The 27133-nt window shown below is 47.6% G+C and overlaps 2 protein-coding genes across 6 annotated transcripts; one reads left to right on the forward strand and one right to left on the reverse strand.

Annotated features, from left to right (window-relative positions):
* Positions 1-591: 591 nt before the first annotated feature.
* On the reverse strand, positions 592-19044 carry Cdca8 (cell division cycle associated 8). Its single transcript, NM_026560.4, has 10 exons — positions 18716-19044; positions 18482-18610; positions 13199-13239; positions 8792-8864; positions 5844-5959; positions 4127-4191; positions 3339-3431; positions 2386-2512; positions 1740-1826; positions 592-1157 (listed from the first exon to the last, which is right to left on the reverse strand). The coding sequence occupies exons 1-10, from the start codon at positions 18807-18809 to the stop codon at positions 1113-1115; spliced, it is 870 nt and encodes a 289-aa protein (NP_080836.3). The 5' UTR covers positions 18810-19044; the 3' UTR covers positions 592-1112.
* Positions 19045-19110: 66 nt separating this feature from the next.
* On the forward strand, positions 19111-26788 carry 9930104L06Rik (RIKEN cDNA 9930104L06 gene). Of its 5 annotated transcripts, none has more exons than NM_001355603.1 (6): positions 19175-19217; positions 19306-19460; positions 20567-20844; positions 22493-22672; positions 24480-24598; positions 24710-26788. In NM_001355603.1, exons 3-6 carry the CDS (start codon positions 20570-20572, stop codon positions 24787-24789), a joined length of 654 nt encoding a protein of 217 aa, NP_001342532.1. In that variant the 5' UTR covers positions 19175-19217; positions 19306-19460; positions 20567-20569; the 3' UTR covers positions 24790-26788. The 5 variants fall into 5 exon arrangements, with proteins under 5 accessions (XP_006502947.1, XP_006502948.1, NP_001342532.1 ...); NM_001355605.1 differs by having other exon boundaries at positions 19175-19214; XM_006502884.4 differs by having other exon boundaries at positions 19111-19217; positions 24480-26788.
* The last annotated feature ends 345 nt before the right edge of the window (positions 26789-27133 follow it).

A 27133-nucleotide genomic window follows, 5' to 3' on the forward strand; every position in this document is an offset into this window, starting at 1 on the left:
GCCTGAGAACCTTCTTTGTGGATGGTCTGTTTCTGGTATGAAGAATGCCAAGTCTAGTAGAGACACAGGTCATGAGACTGGACACACTGCTGGAGGAGGAGGTACCTACAGCCTTTGTGGAGCTGGGGCCAGGGAATGACGGGCTGCGTTATGAATGTGCATGTGAGTTGCTCCAAAACTGTTTAGGACACAGGTAGACAGCCATCTTGGACCTTGGAGCATAGATGTGAGCTAGAAACTGACCTCTAGGGTCACCACAGAAAGCTGAAGCCAGCACAGGAGGGAGGCCCCTCAGTGAGCACAGGGTGTAGGGGGGGTCCTGGAGAGGCTCCAGCACAAAGTAGCTCAATGGAGGGACCCAGGAGCCAAACTGCACGGAGCAGTGTAGAGAAGGAAGTGAGCCAAGTCCCATCCTCTGATGGTCCATCCTCCTAAGCTCCTGGGACAGCGTGGGGAACAGGCCTGGTCTGAGTTACCACAACCCTGGATCTTGGGGAAATGTTTCCACACTCCCGAGAAGGCGGCTGTCCAGGCATGGCCATGTAGCTGCAGCTCCCAAATAACCAGAGTGAATGCAGATGACCGAGGACTGACTTAAAACCATGGCAAACTAAGATTTATTGAAAACAGCAAGCTTTCAGTAGACAAATCAGCTGAGATGGTAACTGATGTGTATGAAAGCCTCAGCAACAGAAAACCAACTTGAAACACACCTGCCCATAGAGGGCACAAATGACAACAGAATAGGAGAGCCGTGCGCCTGGACCCGCATGGAGCACAGACCCTACTGCTGACTGCATAGCCTGCCTGGGCCCGGAGGCGAAGGCTACACTTGCCCTCTAGGACAGTGCTCTAAGCAGTTTATCCCCAGTGGGACCTTGAACCATAGACGGTTCTCAGTCACTCCACACCAAGCACACAAAGGCCCTGACTAGCCCTGTGTTCCCCGTCTAAAATTCCCACTAACTAGAAGTGTGCAGCAAGACACCATAGCTGTCAGAGAGACAAAGCACCGTTGCAGGTGTTGGCAGTGAAGGACCCCACAGAAGAAGGACAGATGTGTGCACTCTGCTACCACAGTCCCTGCTGCCACTGTGTGTCCTGTTGTCCTCTCATCGGCCCGTCCGTATGCTGCTGCAGATCTGGGCGAGGCGGCTCTGAAACAAGGAAAGGTCATTCAAGATGTGCCCGGCACACTAGTCTAGTCAGCTCTTCAGTCTACTCAAGCACAGGATCAGTTTTAAAGATCTGTTTATTTTTATTGTGTGTGTGTGGAGGTGTCTCGTGTCTGTGGAGGCCAGAAAATGCACTGGATCCCCTGAACTAGAGTTACAGATGAACTGCCATGTTTGCCGAAAGCCAAACCTGGGTCCTCTGCAGGCGCAAGTGCTCTTGTCTCTCCAGCTTCCCAAGCCTGGATCTGAGTGGAGACTCATTTCTTAAACGAGGCAGTGAGGCACACAGATGCTGGAGGATGACTCTCCCCTGATGTACGTATTAGGATCCCAGCTCCAGGCTTGTCCGACTCCTGTGGTACCTACCCTTCACTGATGCACACAGGCTGGACTTCCAGCAGCCATGCCTTTCGCCCAAGCTCCCACCCACACCCAAGCACAGCTGACAGGCTGTTCCTCTCGAGAAAGTACAGTAAAGTAAGAACTGGGCTGTGCTACTCAGAACCCCACAAGGGCCAGTGTCAAGGGCAACCTCCTCCCTGTGGAGACGAATCTGGGACTCACCGAGAGCTTTCTAATGTTTCCCAGAGCCTCTGGATTCAGCTGAGCAATATCAATCCTTTGCAAGTCACTGGCCAATAACCGCAAGCTCTAGATGGGGATGAAAGGGTGAAACACTCCAGTCAGCCAGTGCTCCCTGGGTCTCCCTGATAGTCTGCATATAGTGACAGAAATCAGCAGGGATGGAGAAAGGACAATGCAGGTGGATGTTAGACCTCAGGAGACAATGACACCATCAGTGCTGCCCATGGACCACTGGCTCGGTTATACAAGTACAGTAGCACACAACCACATCGGAGGTCAGACCCCTTCTCTCATGCAGGCCAAACTGCTAACCTGCTCTCCAAAGCACCAAGAAGCCAGGCCAGCTTGTTTTAGGATCTCTGGAGCCCCACTGGCCCACCCAGCCATGCCTTCCTCTGCACTCCCTCTAGTGCCCACTGCTGCACACCCCACAGACGATGCTTCTCGCAGGCAGCAGAAGGCAGCTGAAGGGCAGATGGGCTTCGAGCCTGGGAGAGAACACTAGGCTCTGAGAGCTGAGGATCAGCCCTCTGAGGGCCGCTTCAGTCTCTGAAGCAAGTGTTGGTAAACAACTCAGGGAAGAGAGAGGTTGTACTGTGGCCTGCCTTTCCAGGGTGCCACTCACCGCACCGCCACCTATGGGCACACTGAGGGAGATCTCTTTGCTGTCTGCGAGAGGGCTGCCGTTGATGGAGATGTTGTAAACTTGCTCTTTGGCTGCTGGAGTGCGTAGCCCTGGAGTCTTGAAGACCCTAAAGGGTAGAGAACTCTGTGAAGATGGCTGGGCAGACTGAGTCATGACACAGTCACCAGCCCTTCCAAACCCATCTCATCTCAAGCACTAGTTTTCAAGTCACGTTTCTAAGAAGGCAAATTCTAAATTACAGGAGAACAGTTTTCAAGCTGCAATGACTAAACACAGCTGGAGAAAGGAGGCTGCACTCAAACATGCATCCAGGAAAAGCCAACTTGTACCCAAGCAAATCCAAGACCAAAGCTCAGCACAGGTGCCCGCCCATCACCCACATGCGTGCGGTCCTGTGCTCCCGTCCTCACGAGCTCTCAGGTCAAAGGCAGCTGATTCCCAGACTCCATCACACCGAGCCCCAGACCACCCTTCTCAAGACAGTACACTGTGGCTTTAAACTGGCTTTCTAGCCAAGGATGACCCTGAACTGATCTTCCTGCCTCCAACTCCAGAAGGCTGAAATTACCTGTAGGGATCACTAGGCCATGCTACCACCACGCCCTTAAAGACCACACAGGTTTCTTGCCATCAACCAGCCCCCAGGGCAGGTATTAACGTCTGCTGTAAACAGTCTTGTTACGCTGGCTTCAGGAAAGGTGATATGACTTTCCTTCTCTCCGACACGGTACAGAAGTAAGCAACTATTCCTATTTAAATGTCATCTGACCAGAGTGAGAGAAGGCTAAAAGCAGAGGCTGCCCACTCACCACAGACCTATGTTCCAACAGTGACCTCAGCTGTGCTCTGCGGTGTCTCAGGGGCATCAGCTGTTCTACCCCGTGCTGTGCACTACTGGGCTCCCCAATCCAACTGTCACTCTCGGTACTCACCGGGAGTCAAACCTAGGTGTCATGCCTGGGGTTGGTTTCACCAGAGACGGCTCCAGCCTGCTCATAGCTGGCGTCACAAAGTCATGGCTTAACCTGCAGGGAAGATAGAGACAGCCATGAGGGGTTTCAAGTCACAGGTGCAAGGATGACAGTAGCCACAGAGGTCATGTCAGATGGTCCTGCACCTATCACATTGTGCAGCCTCCGAGCTGCCTGGGAGGGAGCACTGTTTACATTCATTTACGGCTGCAGAAGTTCATGCTCGTAAGAACTTCCCTGTGATCACACAGCAGTGAGGAGCAGAGGCTGAACCCCGCAGTCTGTGGCAGCATGCGAATTCTCAGCCAGGCGGAAGAGCCTGTGGACCATGAGTGTGGACAATGAAAGGCTCCCATTCTCTCTGGCAGCTGGCTACTATCTGTAATCAGTGCCTTGATATGGCCTGCTCTCCTTCAAGAGACATGCAGCCACAAGTCCCTGAGTTGTTCCTCCTTCCTCACAAAGGGTTCCTGTGGAGTCCCCGAGACCCATTTGAAACCATGGAGATTCCTAACTTAGCAGGGCCAGGAGGGTCATTTCAAGAAATTACGGGGCTGGAAAGGGGGCTCTATGGTTAGAGCACTTCCTGCTTTTCCAGAGGACCCAAATTTGGTCCCCAGTGCCCATATTAGGTGGCTCCAGCTGCTCCCCCCTCATTCCCTAGAGCTTGTCTGCCTCTATTTCTGCCACACTGGAGGGGATTAGCCAAGGAAAGCAAAAATCACATCTCTTCCTCGAAAAACAGTCACCTTTTACTTCTGCCTCTTCCTTGTATGGACTGGGTTCTCTTCTTGGATGGAAGGCATCTTTTGACCTAAAGGCACAAACCTGAAGTCACTCAAAGCCTGGCAAAGGAGGAAGATAAAAAACGGAGAAGAACCAGCTTTTGAAAGGAAAAATAAAACTCAACCTAAGAAGGTTTGTCCCAGTTGAGCACAACAGCACCAGGTAGGCGGACACGGGGACAGTGAGTTTAAGGACAGCCTGGGCTACAGTGAGACTGCCTTAAAAACCTAACCAACCTAAATTATATGAATTTAGTGATTAAAATATGTAGAACCTGAGAACTCTGAAATAGAGGATGTGGGCCAAGATTAAAGGGAACTCTTGTGTGTCTGCATGTGCACACACCCAGACACAAGTGGCCCTGTGGAGAGCAGAGAGAGATGCTGGGTGTTTTCCTCCAGCGCCCCCTCCACCTTGTTCGAGACACTTGTTCTCTCACTGAATTTGGAGCTGGTCAGGGTGGCTCATTCCCACTATGTTCCTTAAAGTTCCACTATAGGGTCACTCAGGACATCCCAGGTGCCCAATGCAGGGAACACTCTGTAGTCCTCACCTGATCTGGGAATGCCTGACAAGAATCCTGTGCCTCTCCCCAGACCCTGCATCTCTCTTTCTGGTTGTCTGTGTGAGTTCTCATCAGGAATTCCTTTCCACCTCCCCTCTAGTGCCCACATGAATGTATAAAGACCCAAGCACCAGAATCTCTCTCCTCTCTCTCCACCCCGCGGAGCTCCATGCTAGAATTCCATGTAGCCCAGATATCCTGAAAAGTCCTTAACTCAGCAGGGCAGGCAGCTGGCAGGTGCACCCCTGGCACCTTAACCAGCCACTCTGCCTCCAGGGTCCTACAGCCACTGGGCAGCAGCTGCCTGCTCCAGAGAGCATTGATCATCTCAGCTTCCTCATTTCTTAGGCCAACCGAGCATACGTCGTTCAGAGAACTCACCCCAAAATAATCCCTACTTTTTTTTTTTTCATTGAACTTCAGGTTATCCTGGCTGGGTTCCTTGTCCTCTTCCATTTATTCTGAGTAGTTTTGAAATATCACCGCCTCTTACCGTTGCCTAGCTGGCAGAACAGAAACTCAAGCTCGGGCCACTGGGCCATCCATTATCTGGTCTCTACTGTCCTCCATTTCTTTCACAGCTTCTATCCCAGGCAAACCAAACCTCTTACTGTTCCTTGGAAAGATTTTCCCTCGCCTGTCCCAAGCTCTTGTCCCCTACTTAACTAGCGAAGCTCGCTCTGAAAGGAAGGACTGGCTGTGTGTGTCCTAACGTTTCCCACTCCCTCCTCTTCCCAGTGCACTTCCCACTTGTCCGACAGTGACCTGTGCTATCTGACACTGAGTGCAGTCTTCTCATCTATGAGCTCTGCCAGCACAGCACTGGGTTTCACATTGAAAAAAAAATTGCTTTATGCACACGGGTGTTTTGTTTGCAGATATGTATGTGCGTAGCATTGTGCGCCTGGGGGCTGTGGAGGCTAGAAGATGTCAGAAAGCTTGGAACTGGAGTTATATAGTTGCGAGCCACCACGTGGCACTAGGAAACGAACCCGGGTCTTCTGCCAGAGAAGCCCATGTGCTAACTGCCAAACCATCTCTCCAGTCTCACCCCACACATTTCTGTATTTGCATATTTCCTGTTAGCACATATTCTTAACTACTTGACTCCCTACTTTTGCAGATCGAAGATTCTTATGGCTCTTTTTTGTTCTTCCTCCTCCTCCTCCTCCTTCTTCTTCCTCTTCTTCTTCTTCCTTTATCGATTCCTCCACCTCGATTACCTTTCGCTCTATAAGAAACAGTTTTAGGCGTTATTTCTGTGAGAACCTGTTCTGCTCAGTGGGGTCCATAGCACTGCCTTCCATGTAAAAGCCCCTTAAAGATGAGAACTTGCTATTTCCACTGGAATCATTCATACATCTTAAACATCCCTGGTAATCCTTGTTTCTTCCAAGATAATTACGTCATTTATAAATAGTAATGTTATAACTAGTAGTTCTTAACTTGTGTTTCATATTGCCAATGGGCCTTTTGTTCATTCGGTCCACAAATAACAACTACAGGCACAGATTTAGTTGCCTCAGTTACAGACAAGGCAACCAGCGAGTTTTCCTTAAAGCTGTCTGGACTAGAAAGCTGCAGCGCCAGGTCTCACGCTCATCTCAGTTTCTTCTTTAGTACTTTTTCCATTTGTGATGTGTGTTTGTTTGTTTTTGAGATAGGGCCTTGCTATATACCCTCGAATGGCTTCAAATTTACTATATAACCCAAGCTGCCCTCGAACTTGGAATTCTCATGCTTTAGCGTCCCAAATTCTGGGATTAGAAGTGTATGCCCTCATTTTTGGGCCAACTCTGTCTTATTCAGAATGCTGGACTAGCCCTACAGTACTATTATGTAGTTCTTCAACTACTCCGATTGTTGATTGTTAATTTTTACTTTATGTGTGCAATACATAAGATTATGTACACATCACATGCTTACCTGGGGCCGAGGAAGTCAGAGGAGGGGATCGGATCCCCTGGAACTGGAGTCACAGGTAGGTGTGAGCTACCACATTAGTGCTGGGAACTTAATCTGAATCCACTGCGAGGGCAACAAGTGATCGTAACCACACCCTCTCTAGCCCTCTAGGAAATCTTTAATAAAAGAGGATTTAAACAAAGGCAAACAATCAACAATCGGAGTGGTTGAAGCGTGCGTGCATGCGTGCATGCGTGCATGCTTAGCCCAGGCTGGCCTCATACTCACTCTGTAGCTGAGGCTGAGCTTGAACTACTCAGACCCCTGCCTCCACCTCCCAAGTACTAGGATGACAGGTGTGTGTCCCACCAAGTGTGGTTTTGTTGTTCATTTTAAAACAGCTTCCTACGTAGCTGTAACGTCAAAGAGTTATAAGAACACTTGTTAACCGTTGGTTGATGAGGGCTTGCTGTATTTAGTCTTGGGGTGAAATCAGAAGACACAGTCTACCTGCTAACCCCTCAGCTAAGCAAAACTTGCGGAACTCAAAGAGAAGGTGGTATCATCTAAGCACCTAAGCGACAGTGGAGGCCAGAAGTAATGGTGCACACCTTTAACTCCAGCGCCTGGGAGGCAGGGGCAGGTGGACCTCTGCCAGCTCAAGGCCAGTCTGGTCTATATAGAGAGTTCCAGGACAGTCAGGGTTATGTAGACAGATCCCATCTTAACAAAACAAAACCCAAACAAACAAACAAACAAACAAACAAACAGATAATGGACCTAGCACACTGAACAAGACTAGGAACTCTGAGTCCTATCCTATATGCAGCGGGCAAACACCCGTGCTCTCTTCAGTCTTCAGGACAGGTGTAGTGGACAGAGGCTCACAGAATTAGCAATGGTTCAGGTTCAGTGCTAATCGGCCCAGAAGTGGCCTGCACATCCAGGCCATGATTCAGGCCTGCCTTCGTCTAGGTTGAATGCATCGAGCTGCCACTGAGCAATGTCAGTGACATGTGGTCCAGTTCTTTTTTTTTTTTTAAACCGAGACAGGGTTTCTCTGTGTAGCCCTGGCTGTCCTGGAACTCACTCTGTAGACCAGGCTGGCCTCGAACTCAGAAATCTGCCTGCCTCTCCCTCCCGAGTGCTGGGATTAAAGATGTGCACCACCACTGCTTTAAGGCTTTAAGGTCCAGGTTTTAATTCACCCAGCCTGATTCCATGCTCATTACTTATAGCTTGGCTTCCCAAGGGGCTGACAAGATGGTTCAGGGGGTAAACTTGCTTGCCACCATGCCTTATATCCTGAGTCCAGTCCCTTCGATCCATGTCTACAGGAGAACCAGCTACTGTAATTTGTCCTACCGGCACACACCACCCTTTTCCCAAATAAGTAAATGTAACAAGTCTCACAGCATGGGACATACATGTGAGAAGATTTTACACAGGCAGATCTGTGAATGCAGTCACAATTTAATGCTGACAAAAGTGCTTCTCTGAGATTCTCTTCAGGCCTGCTGAGGATGCCAGGGAGTCTCCCTTATACTTCTGGAGAAAGTGCGCAGGCACCGAGGCCCGTCTTCAGCAGACTTCCCTCTCCTTTCATTTTTACTTTAGCTCACACAGTAGCATTGCAACCACTGAATACGGTGACCCAAATCAACATCTTATGCTTAACAGAGAGACACCAGTGAGGCCAGCAAAGCTCCCTGGACCTCAGCTCTCTGTTCCACAAGGGTTTGAAATGCACTTACACCAGGCGTGCTGGCACTGTCTCTAACCTCAGCACTGAGGCAGGAGGATAGACAGCGCCAGGCTCACTTATGCTGCACACTGAGACTCTGACTTACACCATTAAAGGTCTCGGGAGATGGTCAGTGGATACATGCTCGCCATGTAAACAAGTGTGAGGAACGGAGTTCAGACACGCAGAACCCAGGGAAATGCCCGTCCATAATCCCAGCCTTCGATGGGTGGAGACAGGGCATGTGGCAAGTTGGCTAACGAAGAGGCAAGCTCTGAGTTCAGCAAGAGACTCTGTCATTAAAGTGGAGAGTGGCTAACACCCAAGGTCAGCAGCCTCTGCCTCCACACACACTCACACACACCATAAACATATACAAACAAAATTATACAAAGAAAGGGGGAAAGTACTCACTTTTAACAGATTTCAAAGGTGTCTGAATAGCTTCAGCTGTTAAATTGTTTATTTCTGTGATGTCTCGATCAGCCTGTGACAAACAGCCAGAAAGTAGTGTAAGAAATTAATAATAAATATAAGCCAGCACATATAAGAAATAGCAAGTTAAGGTACAAATGAATTATAAACCTACCACACGATGCAAGACCAAAGATCTTGCCAATAACCTGCTTCTGGCTATGCATTCATTCTTTCCTTGTTCTGTTTCCTTGTCTCTTCTGTCATTCCTCAGAGGCAAACTATGACTAATTACTTCACTTGTTTAGAAGGGTATGTGTGTGTGCGTGTGTGTATGTACACACATACATGCACATGTATGTATGTATGTATGTATGTATGTTTACACACACACTCTTTGCAAAATTCAAAAACCTTTTTCCATTTTATTTGTATATTAGTTGTGTCTCCCTACTCAGCCAAGAGGAGACTGGGTTCGTGGTCAGTCCTTTTTTGATGGGACACTTGTAACCATGACTTGACACAGGAGGATGAGTAGATCAAGAACGCAGAGAGTGATCAGGAGATCACTCCGAGACTGTCTATGCTCAGCAAGAAACAGTTCTCTAACAGACTAATGTTGTCTACCATGCTGTTAAAAAGGAAGCGGGACACTGCTGCCAACTTTGCACCATCTGTAGTAATGACGGCAGGCTTCGAGCTCACTGCTGGTGGCAGGCCACTGACACAGTGTAAGAGTTAACACCACAGGCCTGACTGCAAGGTTGGATCTTGGCTGTCTACTGAGACCAAGGGTTCCAGGAGTCCTAGAATAGCTCTCTCTGTGCTTAATTTTCATGCAAATAAATAGTTTACATGTTCTTAACACCTGCTTTTCTCTGCCAAGTGCCTAAGACTCAGTAATATCTATATGGCATCTTGAAGGAGCTTGTGTGCTAAGACAACAGCTCAGGTACATTGATTTAAGCTTGTCCTGCGACTCCACTGGAGGGAGACTCCTGGAAGCTTATACCTGGCTTCCCCTGGTTTTGTTTTAAGACAAGGCCACTCTATGAATCCCTGGCTATCACAGAATTCACTATGTAGACCAGGCTGGCCCCTATCTCCAGAGATCCAGCTACTGCTGCCTCCCGAATGCTTGAATTAGCGGGATACACCACCATGTCCAGATGCCTGACTTCCTCTGAACTACACGGGACATGTCCTATTGTCCCTTGCTCACTGTTTTGTATTCCTGGGATAAGTGTCATCGCCATGTGTATAACTATAGGCTGAGGCCTGTGAGTCTTCCTAGGCAATCACTACACCTGAAACTCCACCATTTGCAAGGCTGAGGAGGGAGGACCAACATGCTCAAGGAAAGCCTGCCTATTGGGAGCCCCAATAAATCTAGACCAGAGCTTTGGGGTCAAAGTATCATTCCTTCCCTAGGCTTCAAATCAAAGCTAAAGTTGGAATCCTCTCAGTTTGGTGTGGTAGTGTTGGATCTCCCACACTGCAGCACAAGGCTTATTTGCAGTTCTGTATTATCTGACTAACTTAAAACGAGAGAAACATATTAGCTAATGAGTGTGAGTCATCTCGAATGTTTTGAAACATTAAATGTGGCTCTCTGCAGGGGGATGAGTGAAATGAGTCATGGAACCTATTGCAATGTGAAAGAGGTGGACTAAGATGCTTTACCGGCTCCTGGTCTGCCCACGTGTTTCCACCCTCCTATAGCATAAGTCCCCAATGCTTTACCTCCCTAACTCAACACTGGCTTCCAACTAACCTAACTGCTGAAGCTGACGGATGCCTGCTACTCAGTGAGACTATGAACCCTAAGTCACTGTATCCTTTCAACCAAAGACTCCAGTTTTGATGAGCTCATATAAACTGTGATAAACTTTCTTCCCACGAAAATAGACAACTGTGTGGACACACAATTTATATACAATTTTATCATGCCAACATACTCTGTGGAAGTCAATGACAGACTAGTTCCCAACTCTGTCCAATAGAACTTTCTGCAAGGCCAAGATCATTCTTTCTCTGTCCTGTCCAAAATGGTAGCAACTAGTAACATGGCTGCTGGCCATCACAGATGTGGCTACTGTCTGAACAAATAAATCCTTCATTTTTGCCTCTCTCTTTGCTGCCCTCAGTCTTGGGATTGATGCTAGGAGAGAATATAAAAAGGGCTGTGGTGCACTGAGCCTCTAGGAAGTATCAGCATCACTTCAGCAGTGGCATGACAAGGACAGTCTCTATGTTACCCAGTCTCCTAGGCTTGGTCACAACTTAATAGATTTAAAGAAATTTAACCTCTAAGGTTCTCTACTTCCCTTGCAAGTTTAGGGTAAAAAAAAAAAACCACAAGGAAGCTATCAAAACGGAACTGATTCCCTCTGATGGTTTAGGAATGACAAGTCCACCCTTTCCTATGATACTCTGTAGAACATGAACCATGTCTGTGATCAAAAGTATTAGCTTTTCCCAAACCAAGCCAGGCTCCGAGGATGGACACCATTAGTTCAGCTCTAATACTACCCATCTAAGAATGCTATCTGGTCCTATGATCCTCCCCACGACCTACCTGACAGCAGCCTTAAGTTCCCTTCCCTTCCATTCTGATCCATGGCTACAAATAGGGTCCCCACTACTGTGTGAGCTGAAGCCTCTCTCTCGACCCAGAGAATTACTTTAACTTCATGTACTCACGGGTGTGTGCACATGTCTAAGCCCTCATGTGGTCAGAGGACAACTTTGATCAAATGCTCTCTCCTTCTACCTTCTATCTGGGCTCCAGGTATATAACCCACGTTGCCAGTTGTAATGTCTACCTACTGAGCCATCTTGCCAGCCCTCCATCTGGCAGTTTATGATAAAAATTACTACAAAGGGTAAAGAGAAAGATTGTGGGGGAAAGAAATATCCCTTTCCAAATACACTTCTCTGGCACCTTTCCAGTTGGTTACTTAGAATTACAGGCCTCTATGGGTGGACCCAGGCTACCTCTGAGAAGCTCTTTGGTGAAATCCACCCTACCTTCTCTGCAGTAGCAAACAGCAGAGGCGGGCAGAGCCTTGTCAGCAGTGTATGTTTAGAAGTAATCCGACCATTTCCAGTTTGCTTCATAGATTAACATTATTCATCCTTCAGAGGAAAGAGGAAACAGACTTCCCTACCAAGGTGTTAGGGAGAGGCCACAGAACTCCCATGCCCTTCTGCTATGCACTCCCTCCCACCCCAGTGGCTCTTGAACCCTGTTTGTTTAGGGGTGTGTGGAGGAACACAGGCATGGCTGACTGTTGGCCACAGGCGATCAGCTTACTTTTAGGCCTTTATTCCATAGGATGTGCTCTGAGCTCCAATCCTCTGAGGGTATAGATGAGTTCCCTGGCAAACAGCACCCCATCCAGTGTGCCTGAGACTTTCTAAAGGTCACTTCATTATTATAGACCCAGGCAAGGCTAGCAGATGTTCACTGTGACTAGCAAAGAACTCTCACCACTGTAACCATGGAGCTGCACAGGACAAAAGGCCAAATATTCTAATACAAGATGCTCTCATTTCTGTAGTCTTATGAAACTAAGAGGGCAGGGAGTAGGGACTGGACAGACAACTCTGGTTGAAAGCACTAGTTGTTCTTACAAAGGACCCAAGTTCAATTCCCAGGACCTACCTACATAGTGGCTCACAACCTTCTGTAACAGTTCAAGGGATCCAACACCTTCTTCTGACATCCATAACCAAGCATGCATGTGATACACATACATACATGCAGGCAAAAAATAAGGATTTAAATAAAGAAATCCTTAAAAAAGTAAGGCAATATAGAACATGTGGGCAAGAAGGTGGACAAATCTCCAAATATGCATATAACCCTGTGTTCCTTGGTCCCATGGAGGTAGGCAGGAGGCTCATGAGTCCCTGGCCAGCCTGTGTGAGACTGACTCAGGAAATCAAAAAGTAACTAAGATGGAGTAGCATTTGTGTATAACTTAAAATGTCTTATAGTTTGTTTAAAGTTTCTCTAAACAAGTCAGAACACTTAACATGAGGTAAATACTATATAGATAGTTGCTCAGTTGTAGCCCTTAGAGAATAAGTATGTAAATATTTAGTGTAGATACAATCTATTTTTTCTGAACATTTCTGACCCATGGTTTGTTGTAAGCCCAGAGAAGCAGCTCACAGATGGAAGGAGGGACTGTCACACAACACACTCCTTTTTTAGGACTGAGATCTATTTGGACTTCATGCATACAGTAACGACACAAGTATAATTTTTTTCAGTTGACACAGATAATATCCCCTGACAAAACCTTTTCTACATTAGACATGCAGTAGTTGGATTTTTTTTTTTTTTGACAGAATTAAACTTACAAACTGACCAACTCAAAACCAAGATGGTTCACTTACTTTTGCTGCCTCTTCCAGGGCCTGCTTGTTTCCTCCTAGGGCTTAAAAAGAACATCATATTTCGTTACTCTCAGGTTTGAACGATGACTGCCTTTCTAGCACCACCAATTTTCTTTCTCAATCAGAGCAGCAAAGCCTTCCCTCTAGTACTATCTTTAGATCTTTCTCCAGTGAGACCCTCCTGGTCTTAGCTAGTGGCTCTACCATCTCTGTCCTCAGAGTTCCTCTTGTTTCCCAAACAGGCTATCCTCAGACTCAGAGCTTGGATATAAGTGTTTCTTCTGATCAGTAGACTTTTCTGTATCTTAAAAAGTGCTATTCATTCTATAAAACTCAGCTCAAATGCCACATTAAAACTACTTCAGCCAGGCGTGGTAGCGCACGCCTTTAATCCCAGCACTCGGGAGGCAGAGGCAGGCAGATTTCTGAGTTCGAGGCCAGCCTGGTCTACAGAGTGAGCTCCAGGACAGCCAGGACTACACGGAGAAACCGTCTCGAAAAATGGAAAAAACAAAACAAAAAAAAACCTACTTCAAACTGTAAATATTTATATACAAAGTACAACAAATTATTCAAAAGCTACTAAAGCTACTTAGATGTCTACTCCCGCCTGAACTGAATTCGAGATAATATCCCTTGGTCCTGGCAAAAAGATATAGAATGAAAGCTTAGGTGAGCTCCTTATTACAAGTCTTCACGGTCCCAGCAGTGACGGCGCACGCCTTTAATCCTAGTACTTAGGAGGCAGAGGCAGGCGGATCTCACAGTCAGACACCAGCCTGTGTTACAGAATATTTGTGAACCCCAGGACTGTGCTATTTACTAGAAAAACTCGTTTTTAGTTGTGTGGCTCAGCCTTAACATACACCTTTAATCCAAGAGCTTTTTGCTTGAGTACTGTAAACATGACTAAACAGAGTCAACCATAGGTCAAAAGATAGAGCAGGCAACCAGCTGACAGGAAGTGAGCATACGATTATTAGGAAAAACCATAGAGAGTAAGAACAAGTCAGGAGGGTAGATAGAGAGACATACAGGAAGTAGAAGGGAGGGGCATTCAATCTGAAGGTTTCTTGAGATGGCCTGAGAGAGGCATGCCTTCTAGGACATCAGCTGAGGGGGAAGGTCAGCTGGGTGCTCTCTCTGTCTCTCTGAGCTAGTAGGCTCTCACCTCAGCATCTGGCTCCCAAGTCTTCATAGGGAAAATCAAACTATTGAGATTTTGTTAAATCAATAAGCCTGGTCTAGAGAATGGATTCCAGGACAGCTGGGGCTACACAGAGAAACCCTGTCTCAAGAAAAAGACAAAAACAAAACAAAACAAAACAATGACCACAATTTAAAAAAAAAGACAAAGAACTCCTCATGGAATCCAGGGTCTACAGTTAAGATCCTGGGCCTTACAGACAGAATGATGGGGAGCAAACAGACTCTGCCTCCATATGTGAGAACCTGAGTAATGTATCTCTCTGGGCCCCAGTGTTATCCTCCTAAAACTGGCCTATTTGCCAGCGTGGTGGCACATGCCTTTAATCTGAGAACTTTGGAGATAGAGGCAGGTGGATCACAAGTGTGTTCAAGGCCACCTTGATTTATATAAGAGTTCCAGAATAGCTGGGGTTATTAGGGCTGCAAAGAGAGCCTGTCTCAAAAACAAAACTGGCTCATCCTATTAATGCTTATTCAGTTCATACTTACTGGCTGCTACTCCCATCTTGTTTGTCGTACTTTATTTCTAAATTCTGTATGAATTTTTAAGCGGTCCTTCTCCACTACCCCTGTGGTGGGACAATGTCTGCTTTTCCTAGGTGCATCTTTAGTGCCTAGCCTAGTGAGTGACACTTAACTTTGTAGAAATGAATGAACAGAAAGATTAATAAGGCATGACAGAAGAATTTTGTTAGCAAAACATGCACTTGTACCTAGGAAGGAGGAGGCACACTGGTAGATATAGTGATGAGGAAGGCAGAGGAAGCAGCTGGAGAGAAAGGAGCCTCCATGCTTCCTCAGGGGTTTCACAAATGGCGGGAAATGGGCTGACATTTTTCTCTGGTCAGAAAACCACTCTTATCTTTTTTTTTTTTCTCCTCAAGACAGGGTTTCTCTGTGTAGCCCTGGCTGTCCCGGAACTCACTTTGTAGACCAAGCTGGCCTCGAACTCAGAGATCCACCTGCCTCTGCCTCCCAAGTGCCAAGATTAAAGGCGTGCACCACCACTGCTCGGCTATGATTATCTTGTTATGTTCACCTGGCTTTGTTTCAGAAGGAGACTAACTTGTTCTGCTTATTCAAATTATTCAAAAGCTACTAAAGCTACTTAGATGTCTACTCCCGCCTGAACTGAATTCGAGATAATATCCCTTGGTCCTGGCAAAAAGATATAGAATGAAAGCTTAGGTGAGCTCCTTATTACAAGTCTTCACGGTCCCAGCAGTGACGGCGCACGCCTTTAATCCTAGTACTTAGGAGGCAGAGGCAGGCGGATCTCACAGTCAGACACCAGCCTGTGTTACAGAATATTTGTGAACCCCAGGACTGTGCTATTTACTAGAAAAACTCGTTTTTAGTTGTGTGGCTCAGCCTTAACATACACCTTTAATCCAAGAGCTTTTTGCTTGAGTACTGTAAACATGACTAAACAGAGTCAACCATAGGTCAAAAGATAGAGCAGGCAACCAGCTGACAGGAAGTGAGCATACGATTATTAGGAAAAACCATAGAGGGTAAGAACAAGTCAGGAGGGTAGATAGAGAGACATACAGGAAGTAGAAGGGAGGGGCATTCAATCTGAAGGTTTCTTGAGATGGCCTGAGAGAGGCATGCCTTCTAGGACATCAGCTGAGGGGGAAGGTCAGCTGGGTGCTCTCTCTGTCTCTCTGAGCTAGTAGGCTCTCACCTCAGCATCTGGCTCCCAAGTCTTCATAGGGAAAATCAAACTATTGAGATTTTGTTAAATCAATAAGCCTGGTCTAGAGAATGGATTCCAGGACAGCTGGGGCTACACAGAGAAACCCTGTCTCAAGAAAAAGACAAAAACAAAACAAAACAAAACAATGACCACAATTTAAAAAAAAAGACAAAGAACTCCTCATGGAATCCAGGGTCTACAGTTAAGATCCTGGGCCTTACAGACAGAATGATGGGGAGCAAACAGACTCTGCCTCCATATGTGAGAACCTGAGTAATGTATCTCTCTGGGCCCCAGTGTTATCCTCCTAAAACTGGCCTATTTGCCAGCGTGGTGGCACATGCCTTTAATCTGAGAACTTTGGAGATAGAGGCAGGTGGATCACAAGTGTGTTCAAGGCCACCTTGATTTATATAAGAGTTCCAGAATAGCTGGGGTTATTAGGGCTGCAAAGAGAGCCTGTCTCAAAAACAAAACTGGCTCATCCTATTAATGCTTATTCAGTTCATACTTACTGGCTGCTACTCCCATCTTGTTTGTCGTACTTTATTTCTAAATTCTGTATGAATTTTTAAGCGGTCCTTCTCCACTACCCCTGTGGTGGGACAATGTCTGCTTTTCCTAGGTGCATCTTTAGTGCCTAGCCTAGTGAGTGACACTTAACTTTGTAGAAATGAATGAACAGAAAGATTAATAAGGCATGACAGAAGAATTTTGTTAGCAAAACATGCACTTGTACCTAGGAAGGAGGAGGCACACTGGTAGATATAGTGATGAGGAAGGCAGAGGAAGCAGCTGGAGAGAAAGGAGCCTCCATGCTTCCTCAGGGGTTTCACAAATGGCGGGAAATGGGCTGACATTTTTCTCTGGTCAGAAAACCACTCTTATCTTTTTTTTTTTCTCCTCAAGACAGGGTTTCTCTGTGTAGCCCTGGCTGTCCCGGAACTCACTTTGTAGACCAAGCTGGCCTCGAACTCAGAGATCCACCTGCCTCTGCCTCCCAAGTGCCAAGATTAAAGGCGTGCACCACCACTGCTCGGCTATGATTATCTTGTTATGTTCACCTGGCTTTGTTTCAGAAGGAGACTAACTTGTTCTGCTTATGTTCTGCTTCTGTAACCCCGCCCATTTTGCTTGCTAAATCCCCCATTTGAAGACGCACCCCCCCCCCACCCAACCACTGAGCTGTAAGAGACTTGACTTCCTCACATCCAATGCCGATCTCTCAAACCCAGCCGTAGGGGGAGGCAGCCTGCATACACTAATGAAAACGCTTGCGTTAATTTATTTGGCCGTGATGATTTGTGATTTGTCTTTTGTTTTTGTTTTTTATTTTGGTTCTTCGAGACAGGGTTTCTCTGTATAGCCCTGGCTGTCCCTGAACTCACTCTGTACACCAGGCTGGCCTCGAACTTAGAAATCCACCTGCCCTGCCTCCCAAGTGCTGGGACTAAAGGCGTGCGCCACCACTGCCCGGCCTACTCCTATCTTTGTAGTTCACAAGACAGAGCTGTTTGAGGATACTGTCCGAAATGAGCTCTGACAAAAAACAAATAATTTTTCTCTTAATTTATTCATTCATTTTAGAAGGCTGAGTTTGTACAAGTATTTCCCGGATGTGTGAAAATTATGTGAAATTGACATTTCAGTTTGCCCAGAAATCAAACTCATCACGGCTCTTTTGGAACTGTAACAGAAATGCAGTTCCAGAACTCAAGACTGTTTGTTACCTGGCCTGCTAAGGACAGTGGTTTGCCTACCACTGGCCTGGCTGGATGGCAGGCAGTTTCCAGTGGGGCTGAGCAGTAGGGTCTCCCCAAAAGATGGATGTGTTCTCCCAAAACACTCCCCCTGGATACAGAGATGCTGAGAAGACATGATGCGTCCTGCTCTTACAGTCCTCTCCCTCCGCTGTTAAGCTGCAGGACAACTCTTACTGTCCTACTGAGCGACTGCATCCCTGCCTATTGGCAGGTAGGCTAGCATAGGTTAGGTCATGTCAGTGCGGAACAGCCTCCCCCAACCCCTGAAAAACCTTCAATTATCAGCTCACTTTGTACTATAGATTTGAGATCTCGGCCTCGCCCCTCTTCCTTCAGGCCTCCATCATTCTATTTCTGGTATATCTCTTCTAAAGCTCTCCCATTCAAACGTGAAGGTGAGATGCACTGTCCTAATAGCGCTCATCTGAAGGGTAATTCATGCCTACTTCTTTCCTATGGGCCCACCATTCTTTTATAAGTTATGACAGATGGCAATTTCCTACCGGTGGTTATTTTAGACCTTATTAAGAAGGGGACATCTGAATGAGTCCCTACAATAAGCTTTCAAGATAAGCACTCGTTGGTCACGGGGAAAACGCTAGCAGCTCTTACCGAAGTAGTCAAGCCACTTCATCCCTTGCAGCGCCTTGGGGAGCCGAAGGATCTCGATGTTGTACAGATTTTCCACCTCCTTGAGGAGGGTCTGTCTGTCGGACTCAATTTGCTTGGTTCGAACTTGCACTGCAAAGAGGTGAAAGCGGACGGATCCCGCGTCAGGTGTGCGAAGCCGTCGCATCCGCGTCCCAACCCACCCAAAACCCACGATCACGCGAATCCACCCCTTACCCTCGCGGTCGAAGTCCTTCAGGAAGGAGGCGAGCTTCCGGCTCCGCAGCGTGTTGGTCCTGGTTCCGCGGCTGCTGCGTTTCTTGGGAGCCATGGCGCCTGGCTGCGTCGAGCGAGGGGCCAAGCAGCCGGCTCCGCGACTGAGACGGGGAGAGGGTGTGAGCGGTCGGAGAGCTGAGAAAGTTCAGTCGTTGGAGTCTAGGTTTCCAGAACTCTGCCGAAACCTACCTGCAGGTCCCAAAACACAGTCTGAGGAACCCTCACAGCTCCAACTAAGGGACGGGCGGCTCCTCGGTTAACCGCCACCCAATTCAAACTCAACGGGCACAGCCTAGCCAATAGCAAATCGCCGTCTTAGGACGGTTCTCACCACGCCCAATCACAATAAAGCTTCTTCTCCTTCCGCCAGCCAATCCTCATGGAGGACTTCAATGCCCAGATGTCATTGCGGCACACGCCATCTTTTCGCGACTCCAGAGTCGTGCTAACTGGAAGTAGAGTGGTGAGTTCGTTCTTGTGAATAAGCGCGGTGTAGTTTTTGATGTACTCAGCGTTGACATCGCAGGATTTACGTTTTCCTGTTGATTTAGGGCTGGAAATCTTAAAGAGAGGCGACAAGACTGACTCCAGAAGCACAGGTCCCGGAACAGACAGACCCCAGAGACTCGCAGTCTAAAGCAGATTGCCCTGTCGTGAAGAAACCCCTTCGGAAGACCCGAAGCAACGGTCTTCCTGCAGAGAGAAGGTAAGAGGACCGCCAGAATCAATATTCTTGAGTGTCCGCGGTTACAAGACAGAGACACAGCTCCACTCTGCAGCGTGGGGAGTTGCCCTAGCCTTTTAAGGACTTGAGCTCAGTTGATGGCCCTGACGCTGAAAAGAACTCAGCACTAGCTGAGCTCAGTTGATGGCCCTGACGCTGAAAAGAACTCAGCACTAGCTGATTTATGAAGCAGAGTTACATGAACATATTTGCTACGGGGCCTCACCATATAACGCTGGCTATCTTGGAAGTCTCTGTGTATACTAGTTTGGCCTCGAACTCACAGAGATCTGCTTGTTTCTGTCTTTCCAGTGCTAGGATTAAAGATGCATTCGACAACTCCCAGCCTATGGCTGTTTTAAATACAGGCATAAGCACAAGAATTAAGAGAGAGAGGCAGGCACCTAGGCATAAAAGACACTTGCATGCTCCTCAGAGAATCTCAGAAAGTTAGACATAGCCACGTGGGTATGAGATTCTCTAGGGAGATCAGCAGTTGATTTTCTTTCTTTTCCCCCAGTTTCTTGAGACCAGGCTGGCCTCAAACCCAAAACCCGGCTCTGCTTCCAGAGGGCTGGAATTAAAGTCATGTTACATTAGCCACAATTACTTATTTTGGTGGCTTTCAGTTTACATCTCAAAAGGGTTTCTAAAAACCCTTGTGACTCCCTTCAAACAAGAAGTTGTTTGATAAGAGAAGTAAGTGAGGTGGCTTTCAAGATTCTTTGATGGTATTAAATCCTACAGATGTAAATGGGGTAGTGTGTGTCCTTTCTCTGTAAATGGGATTCCTGGTGAGATTTCTAGAACATGGAAGATTTACAGCAGGAAGGAAGAAAGGCTGTTCACAGTTGGTAAGTGTACTTGCAGGAATTCTTCCTTCATTGTTGGCTGAAGGTGTCAGCCCACTTCCAGGACTAGGAGTTCTTGTTTGTGTCCCCCAAAGTCTCCCTACCTTTCATTATTGCCTTGGGACTATTTGAAGACCAACAGCTGGTCTTCTCCTGAGGTCGGAAATGACGCAGCCTTGATGCAGGCCCTCCCTTCTGGTACCCTGACTCCCTTTTGTTTTGTTTATTTTTTCCCAGAAAATGGCTCATGACCAGCCTCTGCTGGTTGTGCAGGAGGCCCTGAGGAAGTGCTTCCCTGTGGTGGAGGAACAGCAGAACCTGTGGCAGAGCACCCTGCAGGACTGCTCGCCCCTCCTGTCCTCTCTCAGTAACCTGGCTGAGCAGCTGCAAGCCGCACAGAGTCTGCGCTTTGAGGATGTGCCAGCCCTGCGTCCCTTTCCAGACTTACAGGAGCGGTTGAGGCGCAAGCAGCTGGAGGCTGGTGACGTTGTTCTGGACAAGCTAGCTGAGCGGCTGTAAGAGGCTCTGTTGTCCCCCTTTGTTGATGGACAGATCTTAATGCCGCATGGCATCCCAGCCTCAGTCAGGGGGTCCTACAGAAATCGACAAAAGCAAGTCAGGAGTAATCATGCTGGAGCTAAGTTGAATGTCTGTGAGTTCGAGGCCAGCCTGGACTACATTGTAAGACCATGCATGTCTTTAAAACAAAACAAAACAACCCAAATCAGGCCAGGTGTTTAATCTCAGCACTAAGGAGGCATATACAAGCAGATCTCTGAGTTCAAGGCCAGTCTGGTCTACATAGAGAGTTCCAAGGCAACCAGGGCTACACAGATAAACCCAGTCTCAAAATAAATAAGTAAGTAAACAAACAAATAAATAAAAATAACCCCAAACCAACTAAATAAATGGAAGAAATTACAAAAGCAGAAAAGAAGAGGGTGGCGAGGAGTGCAGCCCTCTTCTGTCGTTGTCCTTGGTGTACTGCAGTTCAGGGAGAGCTGGGAGTAAGGACTGTGTGTCCGGGACCTTGTACACCTCTGCCTTATACCTGTCTATGCACTTGGAAGCAAGAAAAGGGAAACTCAAACTGATTGTCCTGATCACAGAGTCCGTGAGAAATAGAGCCAGGAATCTGAAGTGGGCCTGCCACTTAAGCTGGGGCTTCTTACCACCACCTGGTTCTACACACAAGTGGATACATGTGTAACTAAGTAGCCCAAGAAACAGTAACAACACAGGTGTTACACAGATACTCTGTTTTCTGCTTTTTTTTTTTTTTTTTTTTTTTTTTTTGGTTTTTTTGGAGACAGGGTTTCTCTGTATAGTCCTGGCTGTCCTGGAACTCACTTTGTAGACCAGGCTGGCCTCGAACTCAGAAATCCGCCTGCCTCTGCCTCCTGAGTGCTGGGATTAAAGGTGTGCGCCACCACACCCGGCTTCTGCTTGTTCTTGATGTTAGTCATCGACTATAAGCAGGTCTTACACACTTGAGGATTTTGGATTGTTTCCTGTTTTTACACCATAAGCCACAGTAGGATATTTAGAGCTAGCGTTCTGGGCTAGAGGATCCCTTGTCCATTGGGAAGTTGCAGCCTTTGTTTTAGTGATGGGTTCCTTAGAGTCAGCATTCGAATACTATGTAGCCACTGCCAAAGGCACTTTACACACATCATAGTATTTATCTTTCCAGTGACAATTCATTCACTGATTGTGTGTTTGCTGTTCTTGGGAAACACAGTGAGCAATGAAGCCTTTATGCACAGGGGAAATAACTCACATTCTCAAGCAGTCTGTGCATGTCGAGCCCACATTGCCATTGAAGAACTGGCCAGACAAGGGCAGTTAAGATGGCTCCTGGGGTAGAGGCACTTGCCGTGTAAGCCTGATGACCTGGGTTCAATCCACGGGCCCATGGAAAGGTGGAAGGACAGAGTGGATGCCACAAAGTAGCCCTCTGATCTCCAAGCATACTCTGTCATGTGCATGCCCTTCCCTCATACTAAATTAACAAGGGTATAGCTCAGTGGTAGACCGCTTCCCTAACACGTCTAAGGGTTTGAGTCCCCTCTGAAACAAAACTTAACAGGACAGTAGTGGTTTGAGAAGGCTTACCCCCTATCTTTTTTTAGGATACTGCCTAACACCCTCCTTTTCCCACAGAGCCACCCTCCTCAAGGTCCGTAACACCATCAACAGCCACGTGGAGCAGGTGTTTCAGGCCTACGAGCAGCATGCGGCTGTGCTAGACATTGACACCGTCCTGCGCCCCTCAGTTGTGAGCCCCTCTGTGGCTGACATGTTGGAGTGGCTGCAGGACATCGACAGACATTATGGAAGCTCATATCCTTCGAGTGCTTCCTGACTGACTGCCCAGAGCCGCCCCTAGAGGCTGCAGCAGGTGCAGACTTCACAGGGTCAGCAGGCTGTATAATTCACAGGGTCAGCAGGCTGTATAATTCACAGGGTCAGCAGGCTGTATAATTCACGGGGTCAGCAGGCTGTATAATTCACGGGGTCAGCAGGCTGTATAATTCACGGGGTCAGCAGGCTGTATAATTCACGGGGTCAGCAGGCTGTATAATTCACGGGGTCAGCAGGCTGTATAATTCACGGGGTCAGCAGGCTGTATAATTCACGGGGTCAGCAGGCTGTATAATTCACGGGGTCAGCAGGCTGTATAATTCACGGGGTCAGCAGGCTGTATAATTCACGGGGTCAGCAGGCTGTATAATTCACGGGGTCAGCAGGCTGTATAATTCGTTGCAGTTCTCTAGTGCTCAGACTTGGATTCTTCTTGCACTTGTCTTTTGTTAACTAGTCATTCCTTAGAGTTTATTTATCTGCTAGGCACTACTCTTAAGTGCTGGGAGCAGGCATAAAAAGGGGGACTGCATAGTGTCAGATGTGGTGAGTGTTAAATAAGGCAGAGAAGGTGAGGGGGAATGTGATTTTAATAGTGTGGTCAGTGCAGGGACCCATGAGGCAGTGACATCCTGAGACAATGATGCTCACAGCATTTGAGCCAAGTTTGCAAGAGGGAAGGAATGAGCCATGTGGGTGTTTGGAAGAAGAGTGGTCCAGGCAGAGGCTACATGGCGTGAGCTTGTCTGGTACATGTAAGAACTGCCATAAAGCCAGTGGGGGCAAGGGCAGGGCAGGGCCGGGCAGGAGGAGAGTGACAGAGGGCCTTGATTTTTGAGAAGGATCTTGAAGGTTTTGGCTGTTACTCTGAAGTCAAAGTTCTCAGAAGCTTTAAGCAGAACCATGTGGTCAAGGCCTGTGCTTAACAGTGCTGTGTTCTGAAGAACAGTTGGCATGGCGGGAAGCAAGCCTGAGAGCAGGAAATTAGCCGCAGTCCTGACCTTTTCTCCATTCGTGCCCATGGCTGTCATCTGACCCTGGTTTTGCTCCTGGTCTTGAGTCTCAGTTTCCTGTGCTGCCTCCAGCTGGCTCGCTTAGTGAACTCCAAATTCAAGTTTAAAGCTGAACATGGACCAGCAATGCCCACTGTGTTACTGATTTTCATGTTGTGATTAATATCGAACACGAAGCAGGACAGACAGATTTATTTCAGGTCATAGCTGAGGGATATGTCCGTCACGGAGGGAAGCGCACAGAGACAGGAGCTTAAGCCACTGGTCACATTGCGCCTGCATCAGGACGCAGGGACTGCTGACTGCTGGCGCTCTGTTCACTTTCTGTTCATTCTGGGACCCCGGCCTGTGGACTGACACCGTCCACATTCAGAGGAGTCCTCCCACTTCAGTTAAACCTTTCTAGAGACAACATCACAGATGCAACCTGTATCATGTTTCCATGACGATTCTAAATCCAGACAAGTTGACAAAGGAGATTGTCACCCAATCTAGATATGTAGGGACGATCTTCCTCCTGTCCCTCTGTTTCCTATTATAACTGCAATAGTGGTACTAGGTGTGCTAGTGGCGCCGCTAACCCTGATATCGCTAAGCACTGCCATAGGCTAGGCGCTGGAGGCCCTGGTTGGCTCTACTCTCCTGCCTTGATTTCTAATCACATTACTGAGATGGACCACATTCAACAGTAGTCCCATAAGAGCATATGACCTAGTGACACAGATATCTTGTAAGTTCCTTTTTCTTCTGAGCAGTCCTTAACTTCTGGGAAGGTACCTGAAGAGAAAGTACCTCCTCTCCTCCATCCACTGGGGAGACTTGGCCAGCATCCAAGCACTGCCCAAGGCCTGGGACCAGATTTCAGAAAATGAGTGCCAAACTCTTGTGTCAGGTACTGGTGTCCGTCAGTCCTGTGCTGCCTCTCTGGAGAGGTTAGACACACCCCCTCCGTGCTCTTGGGCCTTGATAAACCTGATGCTTTGTCCCTTGCTTCCTGTTCTAGATGTCCTGGTGAGTGTCTCCTTCTTCCTGGAGGAGCCAGGAGGCTGTGCAGCGTCTGGAGATCTGGAGCACCACAGCTGAGGGCTGCCATTGCTACACTAGGCTATTTCTAAGTGAGGGTCAGCATTGCTACCTGACTCACTGGAATAGCAGTGCCTAGGACTTCTCCGTGCTAGGCCATGGCCAAGGGTCCATGACAGCTGCACCTATGACTCTGAGAAGCAGATAGAGGCTGAGGAGACAGGAAAGGCAGTGCTGATAAACAGTGTCCACCAAGGCAGGAAAGGGCAGAATGCAAGGTTGTGTGGCCACCGCTGCCTATGTCATCTGAACCATAGTCTCTGGTTGGCTCAGGTCCTGATTCTGTGTGTGTCAGTATCTGAGTCCTTAATGGCTTAAAGATAGGAGTGGGTCTGGGAGTCCAGGGCGGGAGCAGTGTGTGTGTCTGGGGGGAGGGGGAAAGTTGGGGGACAAAGTCAATCACCTGCAAAACCCCAAAAAGGAAAGGACTGAAGAAAAGGGAACTTTTAAAATGTTTACTCCTTCACCGAAGCTCATTATGAAGCCAGTTTCCATTTCCAAAGTCAGCCACCAGGGGGCGATGGTGCAGCGTGAGCGGTTCTGAATGCCTTGTTCTTGAGGGAGGTCCCCTGTTGCTGTTAAAAGCCACTGAGGTGTCTGTGGGGAGCTGGGTATCCCACCCAGGACTAGGGAGGCAAAGACAGGTGGGTCTTTGTGATTTTGAGATCACCTTGGTCTCTATAGCTCCAGGTCAACCAAGGCCACATACTGAGACTGTCTCAAAAAGGAAGACAAAAAGGTAAAGGGACCTTGCATTGGCCACGGTCTTCTGAGTTTGGGGTAACCGGCCAGGGGAGGGAATGCCGGCTGTGATGGTTGGTTTTTATGGTCCACTTGACAAAGCCACCTCGGAAGGGAGTCTCAGTGAGGAATGTTCTAGATTTGGTTGGCTTGCAGACATGCAAGATTTTCTTAACTGAGGTGAGAAGACCCATCCTGAATGTGAGTGGCAGCATTTCATGGGCTGGAGCCAGGATCAAAGGAGAAAGAGCAGGCTAAGCACTTAGCAGGCATTCACCTTTGATGGTGAGTATGCTGTGACCAGCAGCTGCTTCAGGTTCCTGCCACTGACTCTCCTGTAGTAATGGATTCTAACTTCAAATTATAAGCCCAATATCTGCCAATAGGTGTTATCATGTTTTAGGGTTCTCTAAAGGAACAGGACTAGTGATAACATGAATGAATATAAAGAGAGAGTACTGAGGGCAGCAAGAGTGAGGGCCGGCGTACCTAAAGCAAAAGCTTTCTTCTTCCATATGATGATATGTGGACTCCCACCACAGGGTGTGGCCCAGATATGGGGTGGGTCCTACCCCCGAATGATCCAGATTTAGAGTGGGTCTTCCCACCTCAAATGATCCAATCAAGAAAGCCCTCACAGGCCTGCCTAGTTGCTTGAGTCTTAGTTGATTCCAGATGTCAAGTTGACAGCAAAGATTAGCTATCACATGCAGTGCCGGGAAAGAGACTGAGAGGCAGCCTGGAGTGGTGCCGACCCTTGCCTTCTGTGCCACAGCCACTGCTCGGGGGTCTCAGCTTCCCATGTGCTCTACGAGTCAGGGCTGCCGTGTACAGGGCGTAGTGCAGAGAATGGGTTTATTTTAGCTTTTGATTTTACAAGATTGGGTTTCTCTGTGTAGCCCTGGCTGTCCTGGAACTCACTCTAAACCAGGCTGATCTCAAAGATCCACCTGCCTCTGCCTCCTGAGTACTAGGATCAAAGGCATGCGCCACCACCACCCACCCAGCTAAGGATGGAGACTTTTAAAAAGAAAGTGGCTTTGTTTTCTTACTATATTTTTTGTTTTCAATTAAAGAAAAAATTTAAATACAGAAAAGTATAATGTAAAACCCACCCTAATATTTTGATCTGTATCCCTTTACTGTTCTTCACAAATTTCAAAACAAAGACATTGACACAAACTCATTGTTTCTAAATTTGTGGATAGTTGGACATCTGTAAATAAGTCAATAAAACTGTACTATATAGGCTATATGACATTTGGTAAATATATTACTTTTTTTTGCTCTTTATGCATGTTTGTGTATATGCATGCATGCTAATGTATGTGAGCATATGTGCATGTATGTGTGTGGTAACCAGAGGATGACTTTAGATGTCATCCTTAGGAGTGCCATCCTCCCCCTTTGCGGCAGAGTCTCTCATTGGCTTTGAACTTACCAGTTAAACTATCCTGGCTGGCCAGTGAGCTAGGGGATCCTCTCCCTCCACCTCCCCAGTTCTGGGATTGCCACAGCAACTAATGATCTTCCTCAGCCTCTCTAATGCCAGAGTTAGAGGTGTGCCACTGTGCCCGCTGTTAGTACTGAGCCCTATGCTGAG

This window comes from Mus musculus, chromosome 4 (assembly GCF_000001635.26).
Source record: "Mus musculus strain C57BL/6J chromosome 4, GRCm38.p6 C57BL/6J".
NCBI classification, from domain to species: domain Eukaryota; kingdom Metazoa; phylum Chordata; class Mammalia; order Rodentia; family Muridae; genus Mus; species Mus musculus.